Source organism: Mauremys mutica, chromosome 11 (genome assembly GCF_020497125.1).
Source record: "Mauremys mutica isolate MM-2020 ecotype Southern chromosome 11, ASM2049712v1, whole genome shotgun sequence".
NCBI classification, from domain to species: Eukaryota; Metazoa; Chordata; order Testudines; family Geoemydidae; genus Mauremys; species Mauremys mutica.
The window spans coordinates 47,177,389-47,192,012 of NC_059082.1; the positions used below are offsets into that span (position 1 = coordinate 47,177,389).

At 49.8% G+C, this 14,624-nt stretch overlaps 1 protein-coding gene across 1 annotated transcript in view; it reads right to left on the reverse strand.

The window, feature by feature from the left end:
- Nucleotides 1-5,938: 5,938 nt before the first annotated feature.
- FBXL16 (F-box and leucine rich repeat protein 16) overlaps nt 5,939-14,624 on the reverse strand; it is a 93,328-nt gene continuing 84,642 nt past the window's right edge. Inside the window, exons 4-6 of the mRNA XM_044980418.1 lie at nt 12,164-12,248; nt 11,492-11,555; nt 5,939-8,119 (exon numbers count right to left, since the gene is read on the reverse strand). Of these exons, the coding sequence (XP_044836353.1) occupies nt 7,971-8,119; nt 11,492-11,555; nt 12,164-12,248 (298 nt within the window). The 3' untranslated portion in view covers nt 5,939-7,970. The remainder of the gene's footprint in view (nt 8,120-11,491; nt 11,556-12,163; nt 12,249-14,624) is intronic.

Below are 14,624 nucleotides of genomic sequence, written 5' to 3' on the forward strand. Positions count from 1 at the left end.
ACCAGCCTGATCTACCAAAGTGCCAACTGTCCTCAACTGCAATTGAAGTTAACAGCTCTGCTCAAATAACTATAGAATTTTAAGGATCAGGGACCTAGCCCACACCAAAATATATTTCAGTAAGACCACATGGCCAAATTGAGCATTGTAAGAGCTCGCAGTGGAAAGACAGCTAATGTTAAACTAATCTGGGAATGGGCTGGAGAAAATTATGCCACTACTACTTATAACAATTTACAAATCCAGAGAAGGACAGCCAACTCTCAAACTGATGGCCTTCTGGTTCAGGAAGGGGTTTACCCTTGCCCACCTTCACAGGCAGCATTGCACAGTTACCCAGGCACATTATGGAGTCCCCTTCTTTGAAGCATCAGGTTTTAGTTGCTGTCAGATGCAGAATATTGGACTTGATAATTGGACAGAATAATGGTCTGACTGAGTATGGCAAATCCTGAGTTCAGATATGTGGTTAACTGCAACCTCCTTGAAGAGGGAGTGTCATCCAGTGGGTAGAGTACAGGCTGCAGATTCAGGAGACCTGGGTTCTATTCTCTGCCACCAATCTGCTTTGTGTCCTAGGGCAAATCACTTCACCACTCTGTGCCTCAATTTCTCCTTTGCCTGCCTTGTCTATTTAGATTATAAACTCTTTTGGGGAGGGACTGTCTGTTTACAATATACAGAATCTAGCATGTTAAGGCAATACCAGTAATACTCCTTGTGGCAGAGATTGGGTTGTCACCTTTGTGGGGTGCCTGCTTACTTATGGTGAATAAGGTAACACACAAAGCTCTCTACAAACATTGAAGACAATTGGATTCGCAGGGGCTCAACACTTGACAGGATCAACTCCATAATAATGCTTAATCTTTCTCCTCTTGCCTATCCTTAGGCCAACAGATCTCAATTTTACATGTGCAAAATTTACCAACTGGGTCTGGGACAAAGTTTAAGCAAGAAGGGAAAAACCCATGGATTGTAAAGTGGGGGCCTCTGGACTGCTCCAGTTTACCAATCCATATCTGAACTCAGAAGGGAAGAGAGTTAAATATAGATCACATCATAAGTGTCCCAGGGCAGACAAGTCTGTCTGAAAAGAACCTGCACTGAAGTGACTTTGAGGAGTGGGAAATTGTTCAAAGGGCAGGGAACTCCTTTAGACATCTCTATGGACAAGTGAACTCTGCGGGTGACCTCTGGATTCCTGCTTGACCAAGTACACAGAACCACTCATAGCTCAGTGTGGGAGACTGCCTGCATCAATCTGTGTGATCTGATGGCTTGTTAACTGAGCAGCCGTGAGATTCCAGGTACTGTTGACATCCCTGTCCTAGCAGCAGCAGCTTAGTAGGGAAAATGTAATTGGGGTGGAGTGGTGGGGGACGCATGGATTCACATGGTCCATAGTTGCACAGTGAGTTCAATCTGCAGGTGACTGCAGGGGCAGCTCTAGAAATATTGGCACCTAAGCAAGAGAAGCCTCCCTAATGTCTTTCTGCTCCCTTCCTCCCTCCTGCCAATCCAGCTCTATAGCTCACCTTTCTCCAATGCAGTCTCTCTTTTCTTGCTCATTCATCTGCACTAGGCCCTCTTTGTTTCCAAACATGCCTCAGGACCCTTTGCACTTGGCTGCAGTGTTATTTCTGAGGAGGATCTGGAGCTTCCAGGCCTCGTGTAAGAAACAGAGGGTAGCCATCACCATGCAACTGAGCAGAAGTAGCTCTAGGAATTCCTCAGCTAGAGAAGACCACTGTGAGAAACCAGCCTCTTGGGGTGATCCCTGAGGTTCCAGGCCTAGCCCAGCAGCACCTTAGACTTGTGTAGCCTATGCCCACAACTGCTCCTCTTCAGAGGCCTTGCGAGTGGGTGGGCTGGCATAGCTGTTAGTTCCTGTGGATTTCCTGCGAATAGTCAGAATTTTCCAGTGTCCCTATTGGAAAGACTGAAAATGTCAAATGAACAAAGCTCTGGCTGTCCAACCAGTGGTTTTGGCAAGTTGAGCAAGGGACCTGCCAATAGTGCAATTACCAACCAAAGCTACAGCTTAGCCAAGATAGCAGCTCCCCCATCATGCCCCTCACCCCCTCCCAGAAATCATGCAGTAACTGAGAGGGGGGTGGGAGGGAAGGAGAGGCCAATGGAGCAGGAAGTTGCAAAATGTCATCCTAAAGGTAGATAATTTAAAGCTTACAAATCTTTATGGCAACAAAAGTTTGTAATAAAAAAAAGTGGTTATTAAATCAGTTCATTCTTGTCCATTACAAATTAAGAAAGCTGTGTCCATACATATTCATTAGAAACTATTAAACCAGTTCATTACTGAGCAGCTGAGCTGTAGTCCGAGCTGTTGTGGCTCATCTCCCCTCTGTGGAAGGACTGTGGAGAAGCTGGGCTCTTACTCGGGACCAGAGCTGAGCGAATCATTTGTAACAGAGAATTTATTCAATAAGCTTAGTGCTAATTTATTTGACTGCATTTTTCAGCTCACTGATCGCAAGTTCCCCAGATATATTCATTATGCCACAAGAAATCTCTTTTGAAAATCTATTACTTAGAAGCCTGGTGCTTGGTCAAATAAACTACATGGTATTGTTTATATTCCCTGATTGGATAAGCATAATCTTATCAGCTCTCTAGTGCAAATGCTTGCAGAAAGTGACTTGAAGATGTGTTTTTGCAAATGTTGGAATATGTGAGCTTAAGGCGCCCTTTTCACAAGCATCCATGCTTCCAAAACCTGAGTACACCAGGAGCGATCATGAGAAAGATGCCAATACAATCAAAGCTAATTGGAATGGAAAAGTTTTGCAGCATTTGCTCAGCTCTATTCAGGGCCAGCTGTACCTTGTCCAGCTTTGTGGCAAGCTCCTCTCCTCACACCATCACATCCACACCAGGCAAGTGTTTCTTTAGCTTTCCAACACATTTTTCTAGGGCCACCTGCAGAACAGTTGAGTAAATACAATGGTGCAAGTCATGCAGTTGCACCAGGGCCCAAAAGATTACGTGGCCACAAGTAAAGGGGCTGCTGGGACAGAGTGGGGCTGCTGCCTCCTACCCGGGGAAAGGGGGTAGCCCCTCCAGCCAGAACAACCCTGGGTTCCAGGTGGGAGCAGCCAGGAAGGATGTGTGGAGAAGACATGAGGGAATTGCAGTGTGAGGGACGGAGATGGGTAATGCACTGTCCCTACTCTCCATGCTGCACAAGGTAAAAGCATCAGCTGTTTTGCATAGGGCTGGAAAGTTGGGGGGAACTGGGGAGGGGGAGCTAAAAGGGCTGTGTAGGAACTGGGTGGAGCTAGGGGGCTGGATTGCAACTGTTGAAAAGGGGGGGTGTCAGAATGGAGCTTGGGGGATCTGGCTCAGAGCTGGGGGATGGAGGGGGGTTGGAACAGAGCTGGAGGGGACCAAGAGAGGAGCTGGGGGGGGCTTGTGGGGGCAGATCATGGAAGTGGGGGGCAGCAGGGAAGCTAAAAGGGCCTGGAGGAGTCATTGGATCAGAGCTGGGGAAACTGAGGGCTGGACTGAAGGAGGATGGAGGAAGAACTGGTGGGGTTGGATCAGTATGGAGGGGAATGAGGGGGACCGTGGAGGGAGCTGGGGGCCTGTAAGGGACCATGAGGAAGTTGGGGGGTAGGAGGGCTAGATTGGGGTTAAGGGAGAGCTAGGCAGGAGCTGGATGGTAGGGGGCTGGATTGGGGCTGGGTTGGGCTGGAAAAGAGCTGGTCAGGAGCTAGGGGCTGGATGGAGGCTATGGGAGAGATGGAAGGGGAGTATTTCAGAATTGGGAAGGGGGTCCCTAACCTTTTTGGCATTTGCAGAGAGTCTCCTGGCTTTGTTCAGCACATGAGAAAGCCCAGTGGTCTGGGATCCAGGCCACCCTGCCTGCTGCAGTTTCTGGTACCAAATGCATGTTGAGAGTGGCAGTGGATGTCATAGAGACAGCATAGAGTCCAGGGGCACTAATCCCAGCTAATAATAAAGACTCCATGACAACCCCTTCCACTTATATCCTGGCTTCATCTAATCAGCAGCTGTTACCTACTGCCCCATACTCAAACCAGGGCACCTATTAACTGCTAGACTGTAAGGACCTTAGGGCAGGAACCCGGTCTAGTTTGCAAGTGCCATTTCCATTTATGGTGCAATACAAGAGCTTCTAACAGCAACAGGTAAGATTGTTGCTGAGCAATGCAAGGCACTTCTTCCCTTCTTAGGCTGTGTGTGCTGCCTCCTACAGAGCTCCTGGTCCTGCCAGCCTGAGAAGAAGCAACTGAGCTTAGAATTGACAGTGTCTTACCACGGGAACCTTTCAAACAACTGCTGTGGTCAGCACCCTCTTTCCTTCAGGCCACTCCTGGCTGAGGTCAGGCATGAAGCAGTGTAGAAAGTGCTGACAATGCTGGGAGGACTTGGGAGAAGAGACACAGAGCAGTCACTGCCTGGCCTTTTTGTGCTGGTGTCTGGGAGATGGCTTTAGGTGCTGGAATAGCTACACTGGCATTAGGTCCTGGGGCTGCTTCTCCTGCATTGCAAACTCTATTTGCAATGGAGATGGATGTGCTCTGGCTTTTGATTACAATGGGACAGGAGACTGTCAAGGCACCCATGGACTGTGAGTCAGCCACAGGGTATGAATGAGTGACTCTCCTGACACCACCCCTACAGAATCCCAATCTCTTCATCACACGCTCCCTCACCCACCCCTAGAAAACAACCTGCTCCTCTCTCTAGCCCAGGAGCTCCACCCAGCTGGCTGCATTGCCATCGACTTCCTTCCTGGAGGAGAGGGGAGGCCCAGACAGTAACTGATCATGGAGGGGGGGCATCCCTCCAAAACCATAAACTCAATCTGTTGGGGGACATGCATAGGATGGGATGTGTGCAAGTACGTGAAGCTGGGAGCAGGCTTCCTCCAACCTCACTGCAAGCAGCAACTGGAGCAGAAATGCACTGGCAATGGAATGAGCAGTGATGGGAAGAGAGCCTGGCTCCCCACAAGCTGATGGCTCTCCTTGGCCCTCACTTCCCCCCAAACAAAAGAGATTTCATCCCCAGAAGACTAAAGAGCCCAGCTGATGAGAGCTGGTTTGGGCTGCAGACAGTACAGCTCAGCCACTCTTTCCTCTCTCAGGTCCCCCAGCCCCTCCTGGATTGGGACCTGACTGCAGCACAGGGACACTGTCCAAGCACTCAGGTGCTGCTCAGGCACTGGAGCCCTGGGCGCCTCCTGATGGATCGGGGGCAGGGGAACCTGCTGGCAGCTTATGACGGTGGGTAGGCTACAGGGAGATGTAAAGGGCTCCTTGGAGCCAAGGCCCAGCTGGTCAAAGTGGTAGCTGCCTGAGAACAGCATGGGAAAGCCTCCTCTTTGGAACCACAAGTGGTCTGGAAGGCAGAGTAGCAAGAAGAGGAAAGCCAGGATCTAGGGTGACCCCCCTGTCCTGAATTGGGCAGTACAGCCCTGAAATGCGGAGTTCAAGACTCAGTACTGGGCTGAATGACTCCAGGACAACATTTGTCCTGGATTCCCAGCTGTGCTGCTCTGCCCTTGCCTGAGGTTCAAGGGGCAGAGCCAGCCTCTTCCCAGGGGGCTGAGATGGGCCTTAGCCCCACCCCACCATGAGATCCTGCTCCTGCTCCTCCTCTTCCCCCCCAAGGCTCTACTGCTGGCCAGGATGGGCAGTAGTAAGAGCCAGCCGGGGAGTCTGAGCTGCTGTAGGGAGCCCCAGACCCTCTACCTGCCCTGGACTGCATGCCCCAAGGGGGTGGGGACACAGGCCCAGAGCTCCCCACAGCAGCCCTGGTTCCCTGGGTGTCTCTTCTTACCCCTGCCTGGCTCTGGCTTCTGGCCTGCCCAGGGGATGGGGCCTCAGCGGGAAGAGGAGGAGCAGGGGCTGGGGCCACTGAAGAGGTCATGACTCCTGCATGTGTTCCATTTTTGCATTTTGAAAAGGTGGTGATCCTAGTACAGTGGTCCCGAAACTTTTTTAAAGCACCTCCTCCTCCTTACTCGGTCCAGTGCCCCCAGAGATGGGGTGAGTGAGACAGGACGTGGGAGAAGGAGTGATGTTCCACGGGTGGGGAATGAGTGGGGCAGGACAGAGGAGAGAGAGCCACGCTCCATGGGTGGAGGGGTGAGTGGGGCAGGACAGAGGAGGGGAAGCCACGCTCCAAGGGTGAACCTCTCTTGGCTGGAGCAGTTGCTGAGTGCTCCTCCAGACTCCAGCAGTAGCTGCTGCTCTTCCTGTCCCCCCCAGTGGCAGAGGCTGGTTACTGTGAATATCCTGGCAACCCTAAGCTGGGGCTGGGGGCTGCAACTGGGGCTGGGGTTGGGTAGGGCCAGAGATGAGCTGGGGCCAGAGCAGAGCTAAGTGGCCCTGCCGCGTCCCCCAGATGTTCCTATGCACCCCCCCGGGGGGCATACCCCACAGTTTAGGGCCCACTGCCCTAGTAGGATCCCAGACTGGTCTGATTGACATGCTGCCAGCCTTCCCTCTGTCCTAGAAGTGAGCTGGCCTCAAGCTGGGCCTGGGGAAAGATGCTGCCAGGCATAAGGCATATTGCCACACAAATCAAGCCCAGTAGGACGCCATAGCTTTCCTCACCCCTTCTAGAGCCTCCAGCCTCCAGCTCTAGAAGGGGGATAGTTGAAGGAGGCTCAGGCTGGTGGAGGAGTGGGGAGCTACTCTAGGCTCCCAGCTACCACAGTTAAACCTGTACTCCAATAAATGTATGTGGATTGGATACAAAGCCACACCAGCTTCACACTGGAAGAGAACTGGAGCTGGGCAGAGGGCTGCTCCATAGGCCTTCCCAGCCCCTGCACATTCCAGAACCTACCTTACCACAAGACTGAAGCAAGCTAGCATGCGAAGGCTGCAGGCTGTTCTGAGAAGAACATCTTATTAACAAAATGAAAACAGCAGTAGGCAACCGTCTACCCAAGATCATGTGACCTTGGGGTTACTGGGTTTTCAGAGGATTTAGTGGGGAGGTGGGTTTGTTTGTGTCTCAAGAAATTTGCTCACGGATCTGTACTTTCAGTGAAAACAATACAATCACGGTCAACATATCAGCTCCATCTTCTGAAGCAGAAGGCACCCGGCCTGCCAAAAGCCTCAGAACAGGCCCCGTGCTTCTCTTTCACAGCGTTGGTCAGTTTATTTTTTAAAATGTCTCCAGCGTGGCAGACTCTGCAGTGTCCCGCTGAAGTAATTAAGAGACAGAGCAAGCACACGGCATCAGTAATTTCATCCTTTCTCCTTCAAGTCTCTCTGTCCCTCAGGATTCTCCTCTTCTCTTCTTAGCTTTCTGGCTCAGCTCCTGCCAGCATATGCCATGATGGAAACACTGGTTTCAACCATCCAGAATGGGGAGGGGCTCCAATTAGGCCCCTCCCTCAGACTCAACGCCAAGCCTCACAGAAATGTGGGGGTCTCAGAAGGAACTTCTAACTGCTGTGACGTGAGACATTGGGCAGAAACCACATGGGATCCAGCATTGAGGGGGGACACCACGCAGGACATGAAACTGTGCCAACCTGCCCCAACTCTCCAATCGTGGTCATTTATTCACTTTGTTTTGTTTGCTTGTTTTTCGTTGGTATTTTGTTTAGCTGTGATTTTTAAATAATTTTTTTTTCAGGACAGACCATTACAAAGAAGATGAGTGATGGTGTGGAAAATTTACAAACTTTTCAGAGAGATTCTTGCAGGAGATTGTGTCTTATGGAACAGGTGGATGCCCATCTCTATGGAGACAGCATATATCCCTCTCTCTAGGTGTCCTCATCCAATGCGTTGATGTGATTAACTAACTCCTGATTGCTGTACACATGGTGGATGGTTTAAATCAACATCTGTCCCAAAACATAAAATTAAAACGAAATGATAACTCTGGTTGGTTGATCAGTGTTGGGTTGGGATTGAAGGGGACAGCTCCAAAGGTTGGCCAATCTCTGGGGCTGCTTATTCGATGACCATGCAGTGCGGCAGGTGCTGGGAGAAATACTTGAACAGCTCGGGTGTGGCGCCAGGACAGTTGGTCAGCTCCAGCTCCTCCAGGTCTTGAAGTTGGACAAGGCCTGAGAGCCCAGTGGTGGTGAGCAGCGGGCAGCCTGAAACCAGAAGGTGGAAATGCCCAGTGAGTGAGAAGCTATGAGGTACTACCATCTGGGGTAGACATGGAAGAGCTTAGCCATCCCTCTGCTTTGTGGGGGGAGGAGGGTTGGATTGCTATCAGTCAAGTCCATCTCTAAATACCAGCTGCAAAAGGGAGAGCAATGCCATCAGGCTCCATCACGTGTCACCTGCATGTCGGCTCTGTTAGGATCATCTAGGTGTATCTCACTAAATTAATTTCCTGCCATCACAGTGGCTTCAGGCAATGGTGAACCTCAGTCCTTCCTATTCTCCGACTTGGCACACAATAGTTCAGGCTCCTGAGGGCTCCAATGATTTGATCTAATGCTGGTTGCTCAGATTGGTGTGCAGGTGCTGGAGGGTGTTGGTGGCCTGTGAAAGACTGGAAGGTGGGACAAAATGATCTGGAGGTCCCTTCTGGCCTTAAACTCTAGGGAGTACGTCTACACTGCAAAAACCCCCCACGGCAGTGAGTCTCAGAGCTTGGGTCAACTGACTCGGGCTTGCAGTGCTCGTGCTACACAGCTAAAAATAGCAGTGTGGACATTTGGGCTTGGGATAGAGACTGGGCTTCAAGACCCTCCACTCTTGCTGGGTTTCAGACCCTACAGCCTGAATGTCTATACAGCTATTTTGAGCCCCACGGTGCAAGTCCTGTGAGCCCAAGTCAGCTGACCCAGCTTCTGAGACTTGCTGCTGCAGATTTTATTTTTTAAATATGGTGTAGACATACTGTAAGACAGCAGATATGTCGGTGGGTGGGGAGACCGCCTGTGTCTCTCTGGGGCTGGGGAGGACTGCTGTAGCATGCTCTCCCATTTGCAGGTAGCAGGACCAATCCACCCAATTAGACCTCCTCAGCAGCACTGCATCCATCCACTACAGGACATAAGGCCTGGATCTGATCTCCTTTATGCTGGCATAACTCTGTGGAGATTAATGGAGTCACTCCTGATTTACACCACTGTAAGTAGCGCAGAGACCATTTGTCCCCAAGCCTCATTCAGAAAGCCAGTAAATTTAAAGTGACTAACAGGAAACCTTTTGTGCTATTTTCTTATTCAGTCATCAGGTTTTGAGTGATGCTCAAAAGTGCTGCTGCTGTTTTGATTCAGAAGGAAACATGTTTTTCTCTTCGCAGAAACCAGCAGAGGAAGGAGTCGGGTGAGCCATGGAGTATGAATAGCTCTGTTGAGAGCATAACAATGGCTCCATGATCATACCTCGCAAATGCCCTCTTGACAAAGGCCAAATCTACCATCATCTCACAACTAAACAGCTGATCTCATCTCACAATGGTTATTGTAAGTAATTTATGTCAGAAAAGCTGACTCATGAAGGTGAGATACAAGCAATTATTGTTGTGCCAAAGAAACTGACCTGAGTTTGTTCCTAGCACTATTATCTCAGCATGAGTCTTTAATTTATGCCATCCTCCGCATCTGGGTCTTGGGCAGGTTGAGCAATAGCTCTGTTAGCACAGCAGAGCAAATGAGGACATAAATCCAGTGAATGGGCTTGAGTGGCATAAACCATGAACAGATGGGAGGGCAGATCACTGCAGGGTGCTGTTGACACAAAATGTCACATTGAGGTGATGCTCACTAGGGCACGGGGTCAGGGACAAGATTGCATGAGGCTGCACTAGTGAGTTAGCACCAGGGGGATGGACTAGATGACCTCTTGGGGGCCCTGCTAGCCCTACTTTTCTAGGATTCTCCATTGACTTGTGGCCTATGAGAATCCTTAGAATCCATGGGATCTGCTCTGACATGTGCACCAGTCTCAGAGAGAGGAGAATGAAGCTCAAGTTTCTCCATCAGGCTTTCCTTGGGAATGAAGGAAAGGTCATGTGAAGGAGCAGGGGAAACACAATTAATTCACATTGGCACATTGTGACAAAGTGGGACTGTTCTTAATGTTTCCTCTGGATACTGTGTGGGTGCCTCAGTTTCTGGCCGACACTGTCTCCTGGCAACTAATGGCCCGGGCCCTTCCCCCCTGCAAGGGGATGCTAAAGGTGTGGGAGAACAAAGAGGTCAGGTGACCTCCTGGCCTGGGAAAGGAACTCAGCAGAGAAGGAGGGGCTGGCGGGGGTTTCAGTGGGAGCTGGCTGGGGACAGGAAGTGAGGGCAGATGGGGTTGTCTGGCTCGCTGGGCCCCAGAATGGACCCGGCTGAGGGGTCCGGTTCTCTGTACCTACAAGATCTGTTTTAGACCGTGTTCCTGACATCTAATAAACCTCTGTTTTACTGGCTGGCTAAGAGTCATGTCTGACTGCAAAGTGGGGGTGCAGGACCCTCTGGCTTCCCCAGGACCCCACCTGGTTGGACTAGCTGTGGGAAGAGCACGGAGGGACATATGCTGAATGCTCCAAGGTCAGACCCAGGAAGGTGAAGCAGTGTGAGCTTCTTGCCCTGAAGACAGTCTGCTCCAAGGGAGAGGAGGCTCCCCAAAGTCCTGACTGGCTTTGTGGGGAGCAGTTCCAGAGCATTGCCTGGTGACTCCGTGACACACATCCATTTCAGTCAAACACTTTCACGCAACTCAGAACTCCTTTAAAGAAACAGGACTCCGATTCAAACTGCTTGGAAAGGTGGCAGTAAAAGTCATGCCTTGAAGCTTGGGTGGGTAGCAAGAAATGAAACTCGCTGGCTCATTCTCTGCCCTGTGTGGAGCTGTCATGAATAGTAGTGACTGGGAGCTCTGCGGACCCTAGGGTGGAATTTGGCCCTCTGGGTCTGATTTTCAGAAGTGTTGAGCACTTCTTCACTTGACTTCAGTCTGACTTTTCAGAAGCTCAGCACTTCTGACAACCAGGCCCTATAAGTTCAGAGAGAACTTGGGAGTGCTGCTGTCCAGAGTGGGAGATAGGCTCTAGCTGGAATACCCCAGGGAAAGACCAAACAGGACACTAGATAAAGTGAGTGGGATGACAGCAATTGACACAGCCAGTGTGTGACAGCATGGAATGTCTGGGTGAAGGAAATCCTCCAGCTGTCTGGACTGGTTCCTCCACTGTCTCTCTTCCTCAACAGAAAGGAGGAGGATGGGTCTTCTCCTTGCCCCTCTGCTTTTTACAGGGGCTGACCTACCTCCTGCATTTGCCTCTCACTGGCCAATTTTACCCTCCACAAAGGGTAATTCCAGGCTGGAAGATCATCTGGCCAGCCCACCATTGTGTTATGGCCCAGCAACATTCTCCTATGACATTCTAGTGATGGTTCACGAGACTGTGACACGGCTAGGATTACCCCTTGTGTCGTGGCCCTGTCCCTAAGCTGAGGCTTCCCCGTCTCCAGAAACCAGTCTATCATCTCAAGAATAAACCACTGTTTGGATCTCACCAGCAAGAGATAACAGGCGCAAACTTCTCATGCCCAGGAGATGCTTCAGGCCGAAGTCTTGTACCTAAAACGACAGAAGAGGGAGGAAGGGATCCCGGACTGTCAATACAGAACTAAAAGAATGAACTCTGCTTTTCACTAGCAGCTTCAACTGGAAGATCTCTAAACACACACCAATAAATTCAGCCTCACCTCTCCACTGGTATGTAGCTATCATTCCCCTTTGACTGAAGGGGAAAATTAGGCAGAGAGGTTGTATGTCTTGACCAAAGTCAGAGCGGAGACAGACCCCACATCCCCTGACTCCCAGTTCACTGCTCTAATCAATAGACACCAATGCTCGCTACTTGCTAACTTACTGAGCATCTACTTGCAATGAGCCATTTTGCTCTGCATCAAATGTCATATATTCTGCAGGCTCCACATGCATCCCCTGGAGATGTTTTGGGTAGCTTTATCCACATTTAATAATAGTGCCCCAGGCAAGTCGCTATTATCATCACAATCATGTTACTTATCACTGACACAGCATTTTTCAATTCATTGATCTCAAAGCACAGTGCTGAGGCAGCCATTCCAGTGTGTTAGTCGCTCCTTACTGGTGAGATGTGTCGAAGGAGATCTAACCCTAGCAAGGGGCATGGCTTGCATTGTCCTTTTCTGTTCACCTACCTGGCAGCACCAGCGGAGGTACAGGCTCCTAAGGGATGACATGGTGGATAAGTAACTGAGTCCAGTGTCTGTAATCCGTACACACCTGTGGACAGAAGCACAATGTCACAAGAAAGATGCCAGTAGGGAAGGAAGGCTGAATCCTTTTTGCCTCAAAGATAACATCATCTGCAATACCGGTCGTAGATGACTGTTTGGTGGCCCTGGGTAAAGTGAGTCTCACACAGAGGTGTCCACATCACAAAAGCTACCACCACAATTGTCAGCTTCTTTGGCTGTCTCGTAAGAGTAGCTCAGATGGGCTGGACATAGAGCCTGAACTTCAAGCCCATGTCTAAGGGGTGTCGGTGACGTTCCCCTGGTGTTATCTGGACCAGTGATCTGATGGGTCACTCCAATCCTTGACTCTGGGAGCCAGCCTTACCCTGCTGTGCTGTGAGAACCCTCCCACTCCTGGGCTGTTCATGCATAGCCTGTAGCATGTAAGCTGCTCCCAGCTACATGAGTGAGCACTTGTGGCCAGCCACTGCTTGGATTGTGCAACTGAATGACATTAGCCAATATCTTCGGTCCCAGACCCAACCCTAGGAACCTCAGTCTTGCAATGTCCAGTTATGCCCGCTGGATGCTGCAAGCTTATATGTGTTCATCAATTTAACAAATTTATATGTATCAGGCTTGTTATCCCAAGGGGAGTCTCTGACATGCTTCAAGCCAAACACACTGCTTCAGGTAGAATAAACAAATAAATTTATTAATGACAAAAGATTAGATATTAAGTGGTTATAAATCAAACACAAGAAGTCAGATTTGGTCAAATGAAATAAAAGCAAAACACATTCTAAGCATAACAAACGTTTCTCCCTTTTATCATTTCCTTTCTTCCCTCTTGGCTTTGCCCTGCCTCCCACCTTCAGAGTCAGGTGAGCATTACCTCATCGTAGTCCCAAACTGACCAAAGGAAGGGGGATGACTCACTCAGAGTCTAACAGATTCTTTGTTGCTGCCTAGGCCAGCGTCCTTTGTTCCTGTGAGGCTGGGCTGGGTTTGTCCCATACATGCCCTGATGAGGTATGAACTGCCCCTCTGCTCCTGGAGAGTTTTGCCTGGGCTTGTTTTAAGCCATGAGGACACATTTTCAGCCCCATAACTATATACACATTAAATTACAATCTATAACATTACTATAACAACAATGCTCAGTGCATCATGAGCCTTCCAAAGACACCCATCATAAACTTTGCATTGGATACCACACAATCATATTATAAGGATGACCATGGGGGGGTGCAAGGTGTTCCCCTGAGACACAGAATGCCACAGTGTCTACAGAGCGGTGACCAGGCAGTGTCCAGGGAAGGTTGTAGTGATGCTGCGCATGCCCTTCCCAATCTGTGGGGAAACAGAGAATTCATTCCCAGGGCTGTCAATCCAAAATCTTTCATCAGCACTAGGCTCACTAAAAAAAACCAAAACATCACTAGTCAATGTGCTATGTGCTATTTCTGGACTTTAGCAAAGCTTTTGATACAGTCTCCCACAGTATTCTTGCCAGCAAGTTAAAGAAGTCTGGGCTGGATGAATGGACGGTAAGGTGGATAGAAAACTGGCTAGATGGTCGGGCTCAACGGGTAGTGATCAATGGTTCCATGTCTAGTTGGCAGCCGGTATCAAGTGGAGTGCCCCAAGGGTCGGTGCTGGGGCCGGTTTTGTTCACTATCTTCATTAATGATCTGGAGGATGGTGTGGACTGCACCCTTAGCAAGTTTGCAGATGACACTAAACTGGGAGGAGTGGTTGATACACTGGAGCGTAGGGATAGGATACAGAGGGACCTAGACAAATTAGAGGATTGGGCCAAAAGAAATATGATGAGGTTCAACAAGGACAAGTGCAGAGTCCTGCATTTAGGACGGAAGAATCCCATGCACTGCTATAGACTAGGGACCGAATGGCTGGGCAGCAGTTCTGCAGAAAGGGACCTAGGGGTTACAGTGGACGAAAAGCTGAATATGAGTCAACAGTGTGCCCTTGTTGCCAAGAAGGCTAAGGGCATTTTGGGTTGTATAAGTAGGGGCATTTCCAGCAGATGGAGGGATGTGATCATTCCCCTCTATTCAGCACTGGTGAGGCCTCATTTGGAGTACTGTGTCCAGTTTTGGGCCCCACACTACAAGAGGGATGTGGATATATTGGAGAGAGTCCAGTGGAGGGGAACAAAAATGATTAGGGGGCTGGAGCACATGACTTACGAGGAGAGGCTGAGGGAACTGAGATTGTTTAGCCTGCAGAAGAGAAGAATGAGGGGGGATTTGATAGCTGCTTTCAACTACCTGAAAAGGGGGTTCCAAAGAGGATGGATCTAGACTTTTCTCAGTGGTAGAAGATGACAGAACAAGGAGTAATGGTCTCAAGTTGCAGAGGGGGAGGTTTAGGTTGGACATTAGGAAAAACTTTTTCA